The sequence below is a fragment of the Pavona decussata genome, unplaced genomic scaffold, assembly GCF_977016875.1.
Source record: "Pavona decussata unplaced genomic scaffold, jaPavDecu1.1 SCAFFOLD_72, whole genome shotgun sequence".
Taxonomy (NCBI): domain Eukaryota; kingdom Metazoa; phylum Cnidaria; class Anthozoa; order Scleractinia; family Agariciidae; genus Pavona; species Pavona decussata.
Genome location: NW_028145491.1, coordinates 1,138,679 through 1,159,089, shown reverse-complemented (window position 1 = coordinate 1,159,089; position 20,411 = coordinate 1,138,679). Strand labels below are relative to the sequence as shown.

General features: G+C 40.8%; 1 protein-coding gene across 1 annotated transcript; it reads left to right on the top strand.

Annotated features, from left to right (window-relative positions):
- The first annotated feature begins 129 nt into the window (after positions 1-129).
- Positions 130-16,604, top strand: LOC146476851 (uncharacterized). Its single transcript, XM_085113983.1, has 2 exons — positions 130-1,123; positions 16,114-16,604. Exons 1-2 carry the CDS (start codon positions 1,012-1,014, stop codon positions 16,470-16,472), a joined length of 471 nt encoding a protein of 156 aa, XP_084970109.1. The 5' UTR covers positions 130-1,011; the 3' UTR covers positions 16,473-16,604.
- The last annotated feature ends 3,807 nt before the right edge of the window (positions 16,605-20,411 follow it).

Here is a 20,411-nt window from a genome sequence, read left to right as displayed (position 1 = left end):
TCTTGAATTTGCGAACGGGACTTTGAGCGCGATGCTCAACGAGTTTGCCTACAAATTCTAAAGGTCTCTGAAGAGTCTCTTGGCCGAGACGAAACGCCGCGTCAGACTAGCCACGAACATTTCAAAAATATTATTGTTAACTAAACAGCTTTTAAACGTGTTCAAGCTTTGGTGACTCACCGTGTGAATGGGGCATAATAGTTCTCAAGAAGTACAATTTTTTGTAGTAAGACAGCATCTGTTATCCAACACGTACGACGGGTTAGATGACAACCGCTATTAGTTTCCACCAAACCAGTGAATATTGTTTTTTGAGTGCTCTGATTGGCTTCTTAAACTCCGAATAGTTAACAGTTATTCCACGAGCGTACATTGGATATGAGATGACGAGCCAACGAGGCGCGTATCGATTTGCAGGATTTGGCTATAATTGTCCTTTATCCAACAAGCGGAAATGAAATAACAGTTGTATTAAATACAACCAAGATCGAAATAACTGTTTTATTAAATACAACAAGGATCTAAATCTTGCTGATTTAATTTTACAAGAAAGACCAGAAGACAATTTAATGGTCCCTATTTCTCGGGCATGATATAATGGCTAATATTCCATGGCCGCTAAGCCAATGAAAACTCTGGAATTGAATTATCCAATGAGACAGTATTTAATAGTGTAATATTCTACCCTTGGTATTGTTATTAATGATACGGTAATAAGGTGTGGAGAATCGCTCTGGCCTAGGACAAGCCCAAGACCAGGCGAAGATGGGAGCTATGAGGATCAACCCCGACTTACTCGAATGGGTGGGAGAGTGGGTTGCCAACCCTTCCCTTTTGCGGCCTCGAGTAGAGTGATGGGGTGGAGCAGTCTCATCTACATAATCGCCAGGGTTTTAATTACCAATGCAAATTGAGTTTGCATAGTATTCGGTACCTCCGCCTCAGTGAATAATTGTTAATCGTCCCATCCCTTGCAACAGAAGGCCACTGGCTCAGGCCACGGATTTCAACATGAAGCGAACACCGTTCTGTTTTGCGATTATTGCGACATTAGCCGTCGGTATTCTGTTTACCTTACTCAGAAATAACGAGCGGCTACCGCGTTTTAGAACTGGCACAAAAGGTAAGACGATTTGCTACATACGTACACAATACATAGAGTCCATCGCTTCTTTATTTCGAGTTGCAGGAATTCTACGGTGACTCCATTATTTGAAACTGATTTACAGCCATTTTTTTTTATTGATTGAGGGGGGGGGGGGGGGGATTTCTTCCATATGCCCTATAACCCTCCTGTCTAGTAAACATGGCGGTTTATTTGAAACATAATCGTGCTGAAGTAACAAGTTCTTGGTTGTGTTTTGTATCATAATGAGAAATTTAACATGGTCGAGGGCCCGAAGCCCCGACGGTAGGGAAGACGGTCTGGGCAACGAAACGAAACGAAACGAAATGATGAATAAACCTGTAGAATTGAACATATCATGTACCACACCAGTCAGATTTCTATGTGTGATAAACCCGGGACAAGGTGGAGGAGGAAGTGTAAAGTTTGTAGATTTAAAGATCCCATATTTTGCGAAACCAGCTCTGCGTAGACCGTGAAGGGATTTTTAAACGTAGTTTGTTTACATTCTTAGCCTTAACCGCTTTTCTTAATTATTCCACACCACAATTATGATTTTTGAACAAAAATGGAGAGACAAGAGGTCCGAAGTGTCATTTGGCAACGGAGCGGTCATCGCATGATATTTTTTTAGTCCTAAGCACATATTATTTAGAGTAAGTAACAAATTTAAAATAAGAATAACACAGACGGTTAACTTTTAGTGGTGGCATTTAATTTGACATTATTGTATTCCCATGGAGTCGGGGGTCGGTTGTCTGCAAACACTCTACCAAATGTTTGAGAAACCTGCACATTTCGGGTAAATCAATGCTTCTCAAAATGACTCCACATCGAGTAGAATTACACTAATCTAACGGATGTAAAGGTGTGAAATGCCACCACAACAGTTTCCAAAAACAGAATCCTTCACGCATCAGATCGCAAATAAGTAATTTATTTCAGATTAGACCATTGCAGTGTAAACTATTTCTAGTTGAAATATTTTTGTGAAATAGCGAGAAATACCTGTTCCAATTCCACAGGTACAGCGGCAAACGCAGTCACTTTCCTTGTCCTCGTTTTGCACGTGTGATTACGTGCGTGTGCATACTTCAGCAGATTTATTCGTTTATCTGTTAACGACTGCTTACAAACCGCTATTGTCAGTCATATTTTCTGTTGGCCCCTGTTTCACGCGTTCGATTTTGTCATTTTTTTTCGCCCTCTCCAGTTTCAGCTGGTGCCTTTCACAGTGTCCTTCGATTTCTGCAAGTGTTTTATATATCTTATTCCAAAACGGCTACTGGTTTAGTATTCTTTTGTTCGTATTCAAATTAGTCCCTCGTACTTTGTCCTTAAAGGGGAAGTATCACGAGAATTTGATGTCATTTGAAAACCCAAAAACGTTTGTCTGTCAACAGAAACAAAAAAATAATTGTCTAGTTTTGTTATAAATTATCACCCCAGTGAAACAAAACTGTCAATTAGTGCTTCTAGTCAGAGACAGAGTAGGTCGGAATGGATTGAAACTTGAAAAATGTTAGGCTAATTTTTTTCAAGTTATCGCATTTTTGTTTCCAAAATGCGCTAGAACAGATCAAGAGATGTTCCTTTCAAGAATTGAGTTGATTTCTTTCCTCTCGTTGTTCTAGAATTATTTTGTAGCTAAGGTAAGGTCTTATTTCAGCATTTTAAGATGAGAGGCCAAAAACACCATGAGACTTCCCCTTTAAGGTGGACAAGACGCCTGTAGGCGTTTATGCGGGATGCGTTGGTGTTTGTTTAGCATTAAGTGCAGTGGGAAATGTATCCTCCCGTCGCGACTGAGCAAATGGAACAGTTTGAGTCACAAAAGAAAGCATGATGTTGCTTCGGTATCCTTGCGTTACGCTACTTGTCGTCATACCGCAAATTGCATTGCAATAACGTAACGACCACACAAACACCTCGTTATTACGACCACTTTTTTGTGCTCCAAATGAATTAAAATTCCAGTCATTTCCTTAGTATTATAACCTCGTTAATCCGACCACCCCGTTATTACGACCGCATTTTCGCGGCCCGAAGGTGGTCGTATTAACGGGGTTACAGGCCTGATTCACGTTTTATTCTGGTTATGAAAGAGCAAGGGAGGAGCAGAGACTGCCTATCAAAGACAAGACGACTTCCACTCCCAGAAAATGTCTCGTTTGCAACGGGATGCATCAGTTATGGAACTGTGAACAATTCAAGAGGAAGTCGTATGGTGATCGTATTCTGTGAGAATTGCTTTAAAGTTGGTTACATGGCCAAGGGCTGTATGCTAAGAAGTGGCTGTTACGTCGAAGGCTGCAGTATGAAGCACATGACCGTTTTACATCCTCCAAGTCCTTCCTCGACCTCTTCGCCTTCCCAAGCAGCACATCATTCTACAGTAGATCCCAGTGGTAAAGAAAACGTCCGCTCCGACATTATTGCTGCTCAGAATCACGTAATTGGGGCCGGCGAGCATGATTCAAAGAGAAATTAAGCCAATAAAGTACGTTTAAGGATCGTGAGAGTACGTGGAAAACTTCTGGACACGGTGGTCGAAACTTACGCGCTGTTGGATAACGGATCTGATGTAACTCTGTGCGACAGAAATTTGGTTGAGCAGTTGGAGTTAGAGAGAAAACCAAGAAACTTCTTCTTGACAACTCAATAAATGAAGGACAGTCCGAAAAATGGCCTAGAAGTGCAGCTGTCTATCGAATCAATTCACGGTAACTCAAGTCTGGAAGTACCAAAAGCCTGGACTGCGACCACCTAAACATATCTGAAAGCAGTATTCCTAAACATGGAGACGTGAACTCATGGCCCCATCTAAGTGGCTTCGAATTCCTAGAGCTCAAAAGCAAGGAAGTCAAGTTGCTCATAGGATGTGACCTCCCTGAAGCGTTCTGGGTGATGGATGAAAGACGTGGCGGAAGAGGAGAGCCTGTCGCTATCAGATCCCTGTTAGGTAGGACTCTCATAGGACCGGCCGAGAAAGTTGAGCGAGAGAGTAGTTTTCATGTGAACTTTGTGAGATCAAAAGCGGGAGTGAGGAAGCTCTTTACTACGACAAGTGAAGCAATTTTGGAAGAATGATTTTGCGGATTCCATATCCAGTTCCAAGGTGTCCATGTCCGTTGAAGATCAGAGGGCGCTTAGGATCATGGAGGATTCTGTTCAGAAAGTTGCAGGTCATTATCAAGTGGCCCTTCCTTGGAGACATATAGCTCCCTTTCTCCCTAGTAATCGCGTTGCAGCTGAATAGCGGTTGTATTTGTTGAGGAAGAGATTCTTGAGAGAGCCTGAGTTCTTTACATCATACAAGGCGTCCATTAACGACTACATCAAGAAGGGTTATGCTAGACAAGTTCCGGAAGAACAGCTTCTCCCTAAAGGAGAACCGTTGTGGTACCTGCCTCATCACGCCGTCCAGCTCCAGCATGCTCACAAGAACAAGCTCAGAGTTGTATTTGATTGTGCCGCTCGTTATCGAGGAGTCTCCCTGAATGACCAACTGTTGCATGACCTAGATTTAACCAATAGCCTCTTTGGGGTACTTGAAAGATTTCGCCAAGAATCAGTGGCCCTGGTTTCTGATATGGAAGCACAAAGTCAGAGTAGATCCGAAAGATCATGACGCCTTAAGATTTTTTTGGTGGTCCGATAATGATTTATTCGATCGAATATCGTATGGAAGTACACCTCTCTGCCAGTACGTCTTCACCAAATTGCGATAGCTTTAGCGTCAGAAAGACTGCTCAAGACCAGAGTGGAGATTTATTCCCAGAAGTTATCAGCACTGTACTGAAGAATTTTTATGTGGACGACTGTTTGAAGTTCGTGGTGTTTTCAAGTGTGGCCAGAAATTTGAGAAAGGAACTCTCAGAACTACTGTCCAGGGGAGGATTTAGGTTGTCAAAATGGTTATGCAACGACAAAGATGTCTTGGATAGTATCCCAAGGTCCGAGAGAGCGTCGTCAGTCTTGGACCTCGATTTGAATGCTGGGGTCCTTCCGGTTGAGCGTACCCTAGGGGTCCAATGGAATGTGGATGCAGATACACCAACCTTCAAGATTACTGCAAGAGACAAGCCCCCAACTCGCAGAGGCATTTTGTCCGCAACCAGTTCTGTATATGACCCGCTTGGTATTCTGGCACCGTTTATTCTTCTAGCGAAGAAGCTGATTCAAGACCTTTGCAAGAAAGGCTATGATTGAGAGGAGAAGACATAGGCCAAGACGAAATCTTACGCTGGGACTGATGGCTTTCAGAATTGCCGAAGCTCTCGGACATCGCGATTCCACGCAGCTTTAAGCCGATTGATTTTGGTTCTCCAACAGAGATCCACCACTTCGCTGATGCGTGGCAAATGGCGAATGGTGCAGTTTTTTCCTTGAGATTCATCAACGACGCCAAAAAGATCCACTGCAGTTTCGTCGCAGCGAAAACACATTTGACCCATGTCAAGCCAATGACCGTACCTAGGCTCGAACTATCAGCAGCAGTGCTTGCAGTCAGACTGGACCGAACGTTGAGAGAAGAATTAGAGATAAGCATCGACAGATCAATCTTTTGGGCAGACTCTACAGTAGTCCTCCAGTACATCCGGAACGAAAACAAAAGATTCCAAACCTTTGTTGCAAACCGATTAGCAGTTATTCATGATGGTTCGAAGCCTTCTCAATGGAACTTTGTGGATTCAAACAGGAACCCTGCTGATGATGCAAGTAGGGGGTTGACAGTTGAAAGACTGCTAAGCCAAGATAGATTGTTCCAAGGACCTAAATTCCTGTGGAGTGAACAAACATCTTGGCCAATCTTCCCAGATCCTTTGGCACCAATTTCGGATCAAGATCTGGAGATTAAAAGACAAGTTCAAGCGAATCAAGTGACCAAGGTTACAGACGTGCGCATGTTAGACCTGATGTTTCAGCGGTATTCTTCGTGGTATGCCCTTAAGAAGTGGGTGGCCTGGATCTTACGATTCAAGGATTACATCCGGAGAAAAATCCATTTCAAGGGGGACCCCACAGTGGAGCTTAATGTTCCATATCCGCCTGGAGAATTATCCGTGGAGAACTTGAAGTCCGCAGAGAAGTCGATCATAAGCTACGTGCAGAAAGTGTCCCTTCCTAAAATAATTGATGCCCTCCGAAGTTCAAAGTCTACAAGGCAAGAGAAAGTTATGCTGAGAAATACCGGTTCGCTTGGTTCTATTTACAAGTTGAAGCCATTTCTTGACAAGGAAGGGATGTTGAGGGTTGGCGGAAGACTCGAGAACACACCACTGGCCTACGAGTCAAAACACCAGTTGTTGTTGCCACACAATCATCATATTTCCAAATTTCTCATTATGGAACATCACAAGTCCGTCGACCATTTTGGACAAGAATATGTTCTTTCGCGTTTGCGGCAGAAAAAAATGGATTGTCAAAGGACGAGCAGCTGTTTGTAAAGTGCTTGGTGAGTGCTTAACGCGTCGAAAGCAAAATGCGGTTAGTGGCCAGCGAGTAATGGCAAATTTTCCCCCGGATAGATTGATTCCTGGGGAGCCACTATTTTCCTATGTGGGCATCGACTTTTTTGGTCCGCTGTACGTAAAGCAAGGAAGAAGTACAGTGAAACACTACGGATGTCTTTTCTCGTGTCTCACGATGAGGTCCACCCATATTGAAGTAACCGAGCCTCTCCAGACAGATTCATTTATTAATGCCTTACGAAGGTTTATCAGCCGAAGAGGAAACCCCAAGGTAGCAAGGAGCGACAATGGACCCAACCTTTGCGGTGCAGAAAGAGAGTTAAAGGAAGCGTTAGAAAATTGGAACCAGCAGAAAATCAAGACCTTCCTTCACCAGAGGCATATCGAGTGGAAATTTAACCCTCCTGGTGCCTCTCGCATGGGAGGGGTATAGGAATGAATCATACGCTCCATACGAAAGATCCTCAGAAGTCTTCTACGTGAACAACTGATTTCTGGAGAAAGCCTGCGTACCTTGATGGCCGAAATCGAAGGGATCCTTAACAGCCGCCCGTTAACTCCTAACAGTGACAAGCCCACTGATCTAGAACCTTTCACTCCAAATCACCTGCTTCTTCAGCGATCAAATCTAAATTTGCCTCCTGGTGTGTTCGTGAAGGAAGATTTGTATTGCCGGAATCGCTGGAGACAACTCCAGTACCTCACCGATGTCTTTTGGAAGAGATGGCTAGCAGAATACTTGCCCTCTCTACAAGAACGACAGAAATGAATCGAACTACGTCGGAATTTTGCTGTTGTTGATCTTGTACTTATTGCAGATGAAAGAGTTCACCGTGGTCAATAGCCTTTTGGGCGTATCGTTGAAGTCCACCCAGGAAAGGATGGATTCATAAGACCTGCCAAGGTTGCAACGACGTCTGCCATTTTATCAAGACCTATTACCAAACTGTGCACTACCGTGAAATGACTGAACATTGAACTTGGATGATTTAAGAGCAAATGTTACCATCGGTCAAACATTTGGTGGCAACAGCTCAAAAATCAATTCGGCCCATATTCTCAAGTAAGGTAGACCTCAATGTGAAACAAATCACTGCATAGTTTGTTTAGCTAAATATCGATTCATTTTCGAGAAAATCGATAATAATCAAATTCTCTGAAAATGCCGCTTCTTGAGCTTGTATTTTGGGGCGATTTAGGAAGCTTCGCGTAACGAATTAAAACACTTTAGAGAAATAAAATCCATCAAATTTTGTACAATGATACCAAAATGTGTGTTACAAGCAATTTCAGCAATTCTCGACAATTTACTTTCATAATGTGAATAAATTTGTCCGACCTACTTTTATCAAGATGAAAAATGGGCCAAAAATAATCTATTATTTCAGCATGTGGTACTGAATAGAATGCGTCAAAAAATTGGATTTTGAGAGCCGAAGACTTGTTCTTTTAGATTTCCGAAGGACTTTTTGGGGAAATGATTCAGTGCGATGTAATCAAATTTTGAATTTGGATAAGTTGCACTATTTCAACTGATCCCGTGAAGTCACCTGAACGCACGCAACTATTAATGTTTCGATGATTACGTTTAACCTTAAAGCTAATTTGACATAATAAGTTACCTTTATGTTGTAAAAATCTAAGATGAAGGCTATCGTAGTGCTGTCTCACCGTTCGATACCAAATACACACCGCCAGATAACTTGTTAAGACAATAAAATGCAAAGTGTCATGTTTGTTTTGAAATGCGGACGTGCTGGTTAGATGGGAAACTTTTCCGATGTTGTTTTCGAGAAACGAGTAGCTTTTAAAAATGATTTTCGTAAGCCTTTCCGTTAAACCCAGTTTTAAAGTGAACAGCAAACCAAAGGCCAACAACAAGCTATTTGTTTCAGCTCTCTTGGAGTTTATTTGAAAGGCAAATAATCCGTCTCAATTTCGACAAGCCGGAGCAATTTCCAACGTTGGATCATGAAACAAACGGTCTGTTGAATTCCTTGATCATGAATTATAATTAAAGGATTTCACTTTTAAATAATATATACATCCACTTACATTTTCCTCGTGGACGGACCTGGGCTTTCTTAAGTTGGATTCGTCAGTAAGGTAAGCGAAGGAAACACGCTCAATCGTTGCGTGACAAATTCCTACTTCCGGGATTCGGGCCGGAAGTTCCTAGGCTAAGGGAAGTCACTTTTAACCCTCACCCCTTGTAGCCAGTCATTCAAAACTAGCTATATTTCAATTTAACTTAAATGCATCTCAGTGTTGATAATCATTCTAACAGATCACACCTGACCAGTAGTCTTGGAATATAATACTAATCACAGCCATCAATCACTCGAGTTGTTCGGTCCCCAAAGCACAGAGCATCCGAGCCTTTACAGTCCCAAAACCTAGGTCATTGTTTTGCACGTGGTCAGAAAGGCCAATACACACGTTATGCCAAAAAGAAAACTGTCGAACTCATCTTACCTACTGATATTCGAAAACACGCTCTTGCGTTAAATGCTATTCAAAAAAGAGTGAATGAGAGGAGCCGATAGAGCAACTTCTGTGCCAGCAATGGAACAGAATACGCAAGCTGAAACTTATGCAAATTTACCGCTTTACGTAAATTGTTTACTGAATTAACTTCAATCTGTGAAAACAGTTAGCCAAACCCACCATTCGTTGGTGATCTAAGTATGGCCAAGACACTTAAGAATTAATGAGGTGCTGTAACTTCTAGCTACTGCAGGTTTTATTTAGGGTTCTCGGAGGTTTATAGCAGGAAACAGAAAGAAAGAAAACATGATTTAACACTTTATTTGCTTATACTTCACCTTGAAGTAAAAACGTTCAAGCAGTTTAATGCGTATGGTCACCAGAACGACATACTATTGTCCATAAACTAATTATAAATCACCAGTGCACGCTGGGATGGGGGACTTCCTGCTAGAAATCATAAACGTCACAGGGTGTGCCTCAATTCTCCTTTTGTGGGCGTGGCTCTTATTCCTTTTTTCGCCAATTTTGACAACTAGTTATTTTTCCCATCACATATTTGTTTTTCCTAGCTTACACCCTAAAAAGTATCAGGATAATTTTCACGTTAACCGGTTCAGATTTGAATGCAATTGGCAGTGTTAATTACAAAATTGAACCCCATCACTTTAAATTGGGAGTCCCTTCCGGATTCAGGCGATTTAAATGGCAACAGACGCAGCGATCAAAATCATGCTGGTGTCGGAAACGGTCAGGCACTTTCGAAAATTACTGAACGTTTTGTAGGCTACTGCTCTGTTCTAGACATTTTGATCAACCGTTCAAGTTTTACATGTGCAACCACAACTGGCAACTACGCCTTTGATAATTTATACATAGCGCTGCTTACCTTTGCCAGTCATAGAAGCTTTTGAGCCGCTGCTGTGAAGCAAGAGATGATGTTTAGCTATGTTAAAGTGATACCTGGAGAAGTTAGGTATCCATTTTAGCAGATCTTTGAAATTCACATGTCTGCCACGATGGACAAAATCTGCCTTCTGCTGCTCCAGTGTTCCTCATTGTTAGAACATTCCATCAGTGAGGAATCGATAGTATTTTTTCAAGCTTTGATTTAACCAGCGAGTATCGTTTCAGCTTCCCCTGGAGCAATCTCATCCAAGCATGCATTAAGAGTTTGTCGCGCTTTTCTAGTATAAAGCCTTTTTTTTCTCTCGGAAGCTTCTTCCCATTGTTTTTTCCAGATAATGACGTTGTTTGAAATCAGGAACTCGTTCAGCTTTTTCCTTGGTGTTAAGTTTTTTTCTTCAACAAAAGATGGTTCATAACGGCTTCTTTCTAATTAATAACATAGGACTTGATACTAGCATAAAAGAGACTTCAACCTCTTCCTGTTCCTCCTCCTCTTCCCCTCCTCGTCAAATTATTCTTTTTGAGCCACAAAAAAAGAAAGAAAGAAAGAAAGAAAGAAAGAAGGAAGGAAGGAAGGAAGGAAGGAAGGAAGGAAGGAAGGAAGGAAAGAAAGAAAGAAAGAAAGAAAGAAAGAAAGAAAGAAAGAAAGAAAGAAAGAAAGAAAGAAAGAAAGAAAGAAAGAAAGAAAGACACAGAAGGGAAAAGGGCGGGAAAGAAGTAGGGAAGGAAGGAAAGAGAAAGAGAGAAAAAGAAAGAATTTTAAATATCTATAACAATATAACGAAGAGGGGTCAACTGACAATCGGAAGCATTAAACCCAGTGTCTTAGTAGGTAACTTTTCGCCGGCGTGAACAAGGGAATTTTTTTGAGTAAAAATGGGCTAAAATCACGCAACTGTCCTTTGCATTGCGAATGACGGAATACGTAACGTAGCCACCACAACGAAACTGGTCCCAACGACAATGTGCGGAGACAAGTCATTTCAATGTGCTACACATATAATAATTGCAAAAAAAGTAGCAGCGTTGCGTTTAGTCACCAATCCCCTAGTTAGACTTTTACACGGATCATAAAGATTGCAGGGTGTGCCATGGTGTGGGGAGAGTTACCCATCTCTTTATTCTTTATTCATCTCCACATAATACTAACTGACTGACTGGCGGCAAGCTGATAATAAGTAATGTGGTTTAAAGCTTACCAAGTTTAATTTACTCATTTGTCTCAGTAAACTTGCTTTAATAGGTCGAGACTGTAAAGTGACAGTGGCTGTCTCTCCTTCAGTCTGCTACAAGCACCCTGAGGGTTTTCCGACATGTTGCACAAATACCTATGGGAAATCTAGTGCTCCGTGCTAAGACAAGCGAGTTCGAGAAAAAAGGCTAGGTATGCAAAAAGTCAACTTACCTGAGCCTACTTGAAGAAATACTCCGGCCAGTTTTCTTTATTATTATTTGCGTATCAATTTTCCCGATTCCTCGGTCGCATTTTGGACACTTTTTGCCCCTTTTGTCATGAGTGGACAATACCTCTGGCATTCTGCACCTCGCATTTGATCCCCTTCTTCAGCCAAAACCAAGCTTATACTCCGTAAAAACTAAAATCTTACTTTAAGACGTTTTTTACACTTAATTCTGGTGCTGTGGTAAGACAGCGCGTAAATCTCATTTGAAGACGATTCATCTTAGGATAAGACGACTTTCTTCTTATTTATACGATGATGGCGTCTCAGATTAAGATGATTTTTTCTTAGATTCAAAGTGCTGTGGTAAGTCATATTTTCATCTTAACTCAAGATTTGAACAATCTTATTCTAGATGCTTTAGAATCTCAACTGATTTAAGTTTCGACGCGAGGTATAAATCTAACTGCAACGGTCACTACATTAAAACTGACAGAGAGCTTTAATACCATTAAGCTTGAACATGATATATGGAGCAACGAAAACACAACGAATTTCAATCCATAGTACTTTATTACACCAAATCTAATTTAAATGAGACAACTTATCGAAATCAGCTTACCGTAAATTCATCGGAAAACAGAGGCCGGGCCGCGGCCAATAACTACTGTTTTGTTGGTCTTAAAGTCCTTTAAATCATAGAGACCTCTGATAGCAGGGAATGGAGATTGTCACTACACTCATTCCTCTGATCGCGGTGATCATGATGCAGTAGAATTGTTGGACTCATCTTTGGTTTTCAATAAAAAGCGACAGTAACTTCTTCATTTCCATTTTCAATCTTCTGTCTCGCGCATGCCGTCAAATTCGTGTAAGTTACCACGTTTACCGGGGCTTTAGCCCGTATTTTATGTCCAGACGTCTTGTTATTTGAATATTGAAGTTGCTGTCTCGAAATTCTTGTAAATTCTCCAATTTCCGCTGCTTGATCATGAGGAGTATATTACGCTAAATCACCTTGTTCTAAACAAGGTGAGAGTTTGCGATGGATCAAACCTCCAGACTCCGTGTCTGCAGAGTTTGGATCAAAATCAACCAATCAGAAAAGACGTCCTGTTTCCTATGAGGTCTGCAATTTTTAAATGAACCAATCAGGAAGGGCTTTGCAAAATTTGGATCCTTTTGTATTGTAGCCTGCGCGCGTAGCAAGCGTTTCCGTGCTGTTTCCGAGCAAGGACCGCGCGAAAAATGGCGTTTTCTATTTCTTCCAAGTTAGCCTTTTTTTATATATTTATTGTTTTTTACCGAGAACTAAAATGGTGAGAGTAGAGATCGGCGTATTAAATCGCCGATATTTGGCATGTCAGATATCGACGATTAAATTTGCCAAGTGTGCCCGTTCCCGCGATTTTTTTACGCTCATCGCTGCGAATTGCCAGTTAAGTCAATCAGTCAGGTTGGGCGGTTTTATCACATGAACAACGCCGCGATCGGCGAAAAAAAAATCGCCAGGTGTGTCCTCATCAATCGGTGGCGAAAATCACTTGCGATTTTCGCTGGCGATCAAATTCGCTGCGATCGTCGTATAAAATGCCCAGGTGTGTCGCCAGCTTAAGGCGTATTGCATCTTACGTAGGATGGCAGTATCTTATAGCCTGCCTCGGCGTCTTAAAATTTCCACAAGACCAAAAAACGTCTTAAAATAAGGACCCCATCGACTCAGATTAATACAATAAGACTGGTCTTTCTTAAAGTAAGATGCCTCAATGTTGATTAAGATAAGCGCTTCTCAAATGAAGACGATTTAAAGACAATATTTAAGACGATCTTTTATCTTATATACTAACTGAGACTCCGATAGTCTTCATTTAAGATCTCCTGTGTTAAAATAAGATGATCACCGTCTCTATTTGATGTGGTGGTGGTCTTGCATAAGACGGGAAACGTAAGGTAAAATCTTAGTTTAAGATTTTAGTTTTTACGGAGTTCTCGCGATGCAAGGGACAAATGGTCATAGAATTTATGTTTCCAGGATGAGTAAATATCTCTACTCGGCTGAGAATAAGGTCAACTTCGTCCTTTGGACCCAAAAAAACAAGACTAGCCATATGATTGAAAATGTCTTTTGAATAGGCCAGCGAAGGGATGATTTGTGTTTCTTTTTTCCTGTCTCTCGTGTCAAATCCAAAAATTCCTCCCTCGAGAGACTTATAAGAGCAACACACCTGCACATTCGCGCAATAACACGCGCCGTTCTCGGTGTTTACAAACGTTTCACTAAACCAGTTACTTTAGATTAATCAATTAGAAGCAAACAAAATTGACGGATGTCTTAAAATGCGGACCGCCCTGTCGAATTTGACTCAAAATTTTATTATTTTAAAAACGTTAAAAAGGGTGCTTAAAACTCCCGAAAAAACAATTAAAATGATTTATTGTTTTTCCCGGTTTCACGGTAGCAGTGCCGCGAAGTAGTGTTTTCTACAGTGATCCTATTTTATGATTTATTGCCTTTTTGGCTTCTTTTGATTGCTTCTACTTTTTGCCTTTTTTATCGTTGATATTTTAAATACAAATGCTCGACCTGTGGTCCGCCTACTATGTGTTCCATGTTCCAATTTTTCAATTTTCCGATGCTTGTAAATATCACTTGAACTCCCTCTGAATTAATTAGTTGTATTTCACAATTCAAGAAACACGGAAACACATGTGTTTTAATTTAAGGACGTTTGGTCCTTTTTTTCGCTCGCTGTTCTGTTCAACGCTGATGTTTTAGCAAAGACGATTTACGAAAGACGTTTGAAGGCCATTTTTGAGAAAAATGAAAACAGAGAATGTTTGCATCAAAAACGTGAGGAAGTAAACAACAATGGTACAGTGCCGCCATATCGTGGGAAGCGATCCTTCAGGTTGGTTCAATTTTTTCACGAAGGAAATGGCAATTGCAGGACTGCAGTCTTTATATTTGATTTGTAAACAAGGAGGAGTTTGTATGCTAAATTAGATTTCGAATGAGCGTAAGCTGCGAAATGATATAAGTTGGTCGTGTATGTGTACAGTTGAGGTAATTCACCGGATCAGTTGAAACAGCGCTATTTATATAACTTTAAAATTCAATTTCATCGCACTTTATCATTTCCCAAAAAAATCCTTTGGGGACGTAAAAGACCAACTCTTTCCCTTAAAAAACACAGATTATTAGTTAATTACATTCGGTACCACATGCTTAAATAATAGGTTAATTTGGGCCATCTTTTCATCTTGGAAAAAGTAGTCGGACAAATACTTTTACATTTTAAAAGTAAATGGTCAAAAATTCCTCAAATTGTTTGTAACATACACTTTCGACATCTTTCCACAAGATATGATAGTTTCTATTTCTCTGGAGTGTTTTATTTTGTAACACGAAGCTTCGTAAATCTTAATCGCCCTAAATTTTATACTCAAACAGCGGTATTTTCAGAGAATTCGGTTATTATTGATTTTCTCGAAAATGAATCGATATTTAACTAAACAAAGTATGCAGTCACTTGTTTCACATTAAGGTCTACCTAACTTGAGAAAATGGGCCGAATCGATTTTTGAGCCGTTGCCACGATATTTCAAAAATGTTTGATTTTTGGCAACATTTGCTCTTAAGCTTCATGACTCTTTTATTGAATATCTTTAAAGAACATTTCTTGGGAACCTAGTTGTAGTATTAGGTCTTCTAGTTGCTCAGTGAATTTTTTTATGAACTTTCCTTAAAGTTCAGGGGCCGGAAATGAAGCAACTAATCTTCAATGGGCAATCAACACCGCGACTGCGCGCTTAATTTACGCCCTTCTTGGCGCTCATATTCTACTCATTAGCACCCTTTAGCGTTCCTACACATTTCTCCCACAAATAGTCCTATTTTACTGTTGTCGGGCTCTTTTTTTTGCTACTAGTACTGCGAAGTTTTCAGCGAGTCGTAGACATACGCTGTTTTCGGTGTATGTAAGATTTTTGCTGTTCTCAGCGGATTTTCATCTCTTATGTTTCTAGCCGTTCCATAGTTTGTTAGTATTTGCTATTTTCGTTTCTGTCGTTGTAGGCTTCATTTTCGTTCATTTGTTGTTAATTAGCTTATGCAACACCCGTGTATTTTGCTTGTTATTTTTCAGTTAAGTCGTTTGCTCCGTTTTCTTCGTTTTCTCCGTTTTTCTTCCTATCTTTTTTGTATTAAACGAATTCAAATTGTGGAACGCTTGATTGTTGTTGCGGTCATTACAGCGATATTAAGTTAAACGTAGGTCATGTATTCCCTTGTATTGTGTGTATTACGTTCAAGTTCTTGTAAATGTACGGACGTGTAAACAAAAGTCAACTTGAAGTAAGAACACATTTTTGTTGTTTGAACAGCTCAGTTTGAACGGGACAAAATGACCAAGATAGAAATAATAAAAAATAAACAGAGCGAAGAATGCATTGATACTAGTCATTCACTTTGAAGAAAGTTGTTAAAAAATATCTGGAATTTGTTTTAAAGCTAACTCAATTTTGGTTTTTGTTTTATTATTTATGTTTGTTTGTGTTTGGTTCAAAAGTTATGTTAGCTGTGAGTGGTTTCCCTGTGCGGCTGTTGTTCCAACTTCAGCTCGTTGTATCAAATTACCAAACATGTGGACAAAAATTCTCCACTGAAGAATTTGGACGTGTTTTGCTAATTCTCTCTATCCTTTGGCTGTGTTCAAAGGTTCTTCCGCAATGAGACAATCTGGAAGCCTTGATCAAGGATTATCGATGCACAAAGTATATGACGGCGTGCAGACATTAATCGTATTTATTGGTTATCCGAGGAGTGGTCACACCCTTGTTAGCTCCTTATTGGACGCCCACCCTCACGTGATCATCGCCAACGAGTTTGATATCATTGGTAAATGGCAAGAGTGGCAAGCCGCCAGAAGAAACAAGTATTACCTGTTTGACCAGTTGTACTTTAACTCCAAAGAAGAAGCTGATGTTGGTTACAGGTCGTCAACAGTCGCACATCGATACAGCTATCATGTACCGGGACAATGGCAGGGAACATACAATGGAAGCATTATGGTATGATACACAGTTAAGGACAGTGAATCCTTTTGCTACTGCGCATACGTTCTGCGCATATCGGGATGGTTCTTAAAACTAACGTACTATGAAAACATATATTTTTGCGTAGTTTATAACTAATCTGGTAAAGCAGATCTTAGCAGCTGTTATGTAGCCTGCGTAGCAGTCGTTTCCGTTTCCTTCAAGCCAAGCGGGGCAAGCGCGTTAGGGCATTGGGCAAAAAGGAGCAAAAAAGTAGGAGCGGGGGAGGGGCGGGGAAGGAAAGGAAACGCCTGCCGCTGAGCCCAGACATTTTACCGAACGCCGTTCGTCAGCGAACGGGAGGCAATGCTGTATTACCATTGGTCAATCGTCTGTCAATCAAACTCATAGACTAAAACGACAACCGGTTAACCGTTAATCAAAGATGGAAATACTGGCCGAGGCGTAAAAGAACTCTCGAGTGTCCTTTCGATTTCGAGTTGGCTTTGCTTTGGAAACGACTGAACTACTTTCGCAGGGAGACACGTTAATTCAGTTGAAACCGGAGCAAAGGACTGCTTTAAGAGCTTATGTCCATTTAAAACATCAAGCAAAATCAAGAATTCTCCAATCCCGGTCACGCTCAAAATATAGTTCGATATAGTTTTCATTGCGCTTTGGTTTGTTGGTAGGTATTATCGTCTCAACAAACATGGTATCCTTCGTTTTTCGAAATCCCGCCGGAATTTTTACAAATTTAAGAAAATTTGTTCTGGCTGTCGGCGGTATCAAAGACACGACAATCAGAAAGCTTGTTTCGCATGCGAACAAAAAAATGTTTATTCCAACTCTGTCATCATAAAGAGATTGAGGAGGCCTCAGGTAAATATTTTGCAGGAAAATTTTAGTTCTAGCCACGGTCTGAAAAGGAAGTTTTCAATATTAAGAACGACTTTGTATTTCACGCTACGCGAAATACAATTAGTGTTATCCTGGAAACGCGAGGAAGTATTTAGCCATGTGGGACAAGCTCATTCTGTCTGTAATTCCAGCAAATGAGTTGATAATCTAAAACATTAGTAAAATTTGTGTTAAGTAATTTTATCTACGCTTTGTTCGAGCGACGTAAAGTTCGAGAAAATCTGCTAAAATACTGCAACTTGAAGTAAACAAGTTGCCCGCCGCGATTCTGTTTTCGCTGATTGGTACTCGTGTGACATTTGACGTGACAGTGTAGGCCCCAAGGGAGCGAAGCCATTTGGGGGCGTTCGGTAAAATGTCTGGGCTCAGCGGCAGGCGTTTCCTTTCCTTCCCCGCCCCTCCCCCGCTCCTACTTTTTTGCTCCTTTTTGCCCAATGCCCTAACGCGCTTGCCCCGCTTGGCTTGAAGGAAACGGAAACGACTGCTACGCAGGCTAGCCGCGATTCTGTTTTCGCTGATTGGTACTCGTGTGACATTTGACGTGACAGTGTAGGCCCCAAGGGAGCGAAGCCATTTGGGGGCGTTCGGTAAAATGTCTGGGCTCAGCGGCAGGCGTTTCCTTTCCTTCCCCGCCCCTCCCCCCGCTCCTACTGTTTTTGCTTCTTTTTATCCCAATGCCCTCGCGCGCTTATCCCGCTTGGCTTGAAGGAAACGGAAACGACTGCTACGCAGGCTACTGTTATGTAACGCCTTCTTTTCCCGCATATCGATAAAGTTCGCAAAAATACCTTTGTATCAGGGAGCACCGTTCATAATAGTTGAACGGTAACTGTAACACTTTTTCATATAAACAAACTGATCGACGACGATGAGAGTTAATCGCATCTAAAAGTGACAGAGAAGTGTAAATAATAACATAATTTAACACCTCTTCTCCCAAAAAAATCCCCAAAACGTGAACATTTAACGAGTTCGGGTTTTGGTCCAGGGTCGAGGGTCGAGGGTCGAGGGTAACATGTCGAGGGTTCTGAAAAAATAAAAAATAAAAAAAAATGAAAAAAATTAAAAAGAAAATAAATAAATATATAAATAGTTTTTTGTAGACTTTTGTATACCCTCGCCGTACATGACTCGCGTTACATGCGTGACATGACAAAAAAAAAATGAAAGGCCTGCCTGAGGCTAGATCCTCAGTAGACGCGCTTATAAATAGCAGACATATAAAACACATTCCAGTCACTTGTTTTTCATTCCCTTTTCGTATTTTCACTTGGACACATACAGATTGGGGTCTTCGGATAATTTTATTGAAGTTTGTGCCCGACCAGCCCGCAACCGATCTAACAGATCTGCAGAGTGTTTCGTTACTACGTGGCCTTCATATCTTAAATTAGCAAAAACCATTGCATGAATCGAAGATCAGCAGAATAAAAAAAACTAAGACAAAAAATCATATATATTTTTATTTTATTATATTTGTTTTTTGTTTTTTTTGTCTAAGTATCTTATCTATACGTATGTCTTGTAACATATTTCTGTTCACAGTTACCCTCCCCTTGGTTTTGTGTAAGTGTATGCGAGAGGACATGTTCCAATCAGTTTTTTTTTTTGTTCCCTTTCGTGCTCTGACTTGGACGTAAACAGACCGGGTTCTTCTATAATTTTTTTTATATATATTTGCGTCTGCACGGCTTACGGTTAAAAACCTCTATTGAGGATCTAGTCTCAGGCAGGCCTTTTATTTTTATTTTTCATTTTTTCGTCATGTCACGTATGTAACGCAAGTCATGTACGGCGAGGGTATACAAAAGTCTACAAAAAATTATTTATATATTGATTTTTTTTAATTTTTTTTTAGTATTTTTTTATTTTTTTTAGAACCCTCGACATGTTACCCTCGACCCTCGACCCTCGACCAAAACCCAAACTCACATTTAACATACCATGAGGTGATGTACATTGCTCGAATAGGTTGCGAGTACAGACAATTGAGCCGTTTATTCTATCCAGGATTTAGGTTCTAGACTATTTTTTTTTCCAATTTATTTGTGATGCGAAGACCTGCTATTTTCGAACATAATTCGCAGCCTGATTCCTGCTTAGAGCTTTGGATAAAAGAACTGCGGCAAGTAATGGAGCGAAGGTAATTACAGTTTGTTGTTCTTATCACGGTTACAGTTAGAATATTACTTAAATACTTAAATGTTGTTTCCTGCGTTTAAAACACACTTTTTACCGTTTGATCTGTTTGGATTCTACCAAAAGCCGAAAGTGAATAGAGTCGAATAGAGTCGCAAAATGGTTACATAATTATTATTGTATGGGGCTGTCCGGAAATGTTTTACAGATGGAATCTCATTCCCTGAATTTCCGAGCTGGTATTGGTTTTCCAATGAGTAGTATAATATAGTAGTCGCTTTCTCAGAAAGTCCGAGAAGCCAGCTGCAAAGTGTGTGGCAACAATGCGGTTACTGAAAAAATTATGCATGACCTAAATTTCTGTTGCTTTCGCGCCTGCTTGAAAATTGCGAACAAAATAATAGAGCGAGTGTACCGAGAAGTTTGTTGCGTGCAGTCACGTGACCAGACGCAACCAGTGTCCTATCCCGAGGAAGGAAGATGGAGGACCCTGGGAACGAGGCTTTTTACTTTGCTCTGACAAATGTTTTTGTGAGTCATCAATCGGATAACCTCTATTTGGAGGTAAACATGCAGACATTACATGGTCTATATGTTCGGAGAAGTGAGCTCTGAGGTTGGGGAACCAGACAATAGCCAGGCCTGCGTAGTTTTAGACGGCGAGCAGTCTTTCTTTTGCTCGAAAGTCCGCGGGAAGAACGTAAACAATTGAGCAAGCACGAAATTCAAACCGCGAGTAGCGCGGGCGTCGGAAGCGAGCAAAAAGAGAATGAAAAGTGAGAAGAAGCAAGAAAGCCAAAAGTGAAAAATGTGAAAAGTGAAAAGTGAGTGAAGTGAGTGAGTGGCGAAAGCAATTTGATAATTACTTTGATTTTAGTTTTACGGCATAAGTGAAAACTCTTCAGCTCTCTAGTGTGGCAA

Coding starts and splice junctions, on each gene's coding strand:
- LOC146476851 (XM_085113983.1), top strand. CDS start 1,012: ATGAAGCGAACACCGTTCTGTTTTGCGATTATTGCGACATTAGCCGTC. Junction 1,124..16,113: donor TTTTAGAACTGGCACAAAAG/GTAAGACGATTT, acceptor CTGTGTTCAAAG/GTTCTTCCGCAATGAGACAA.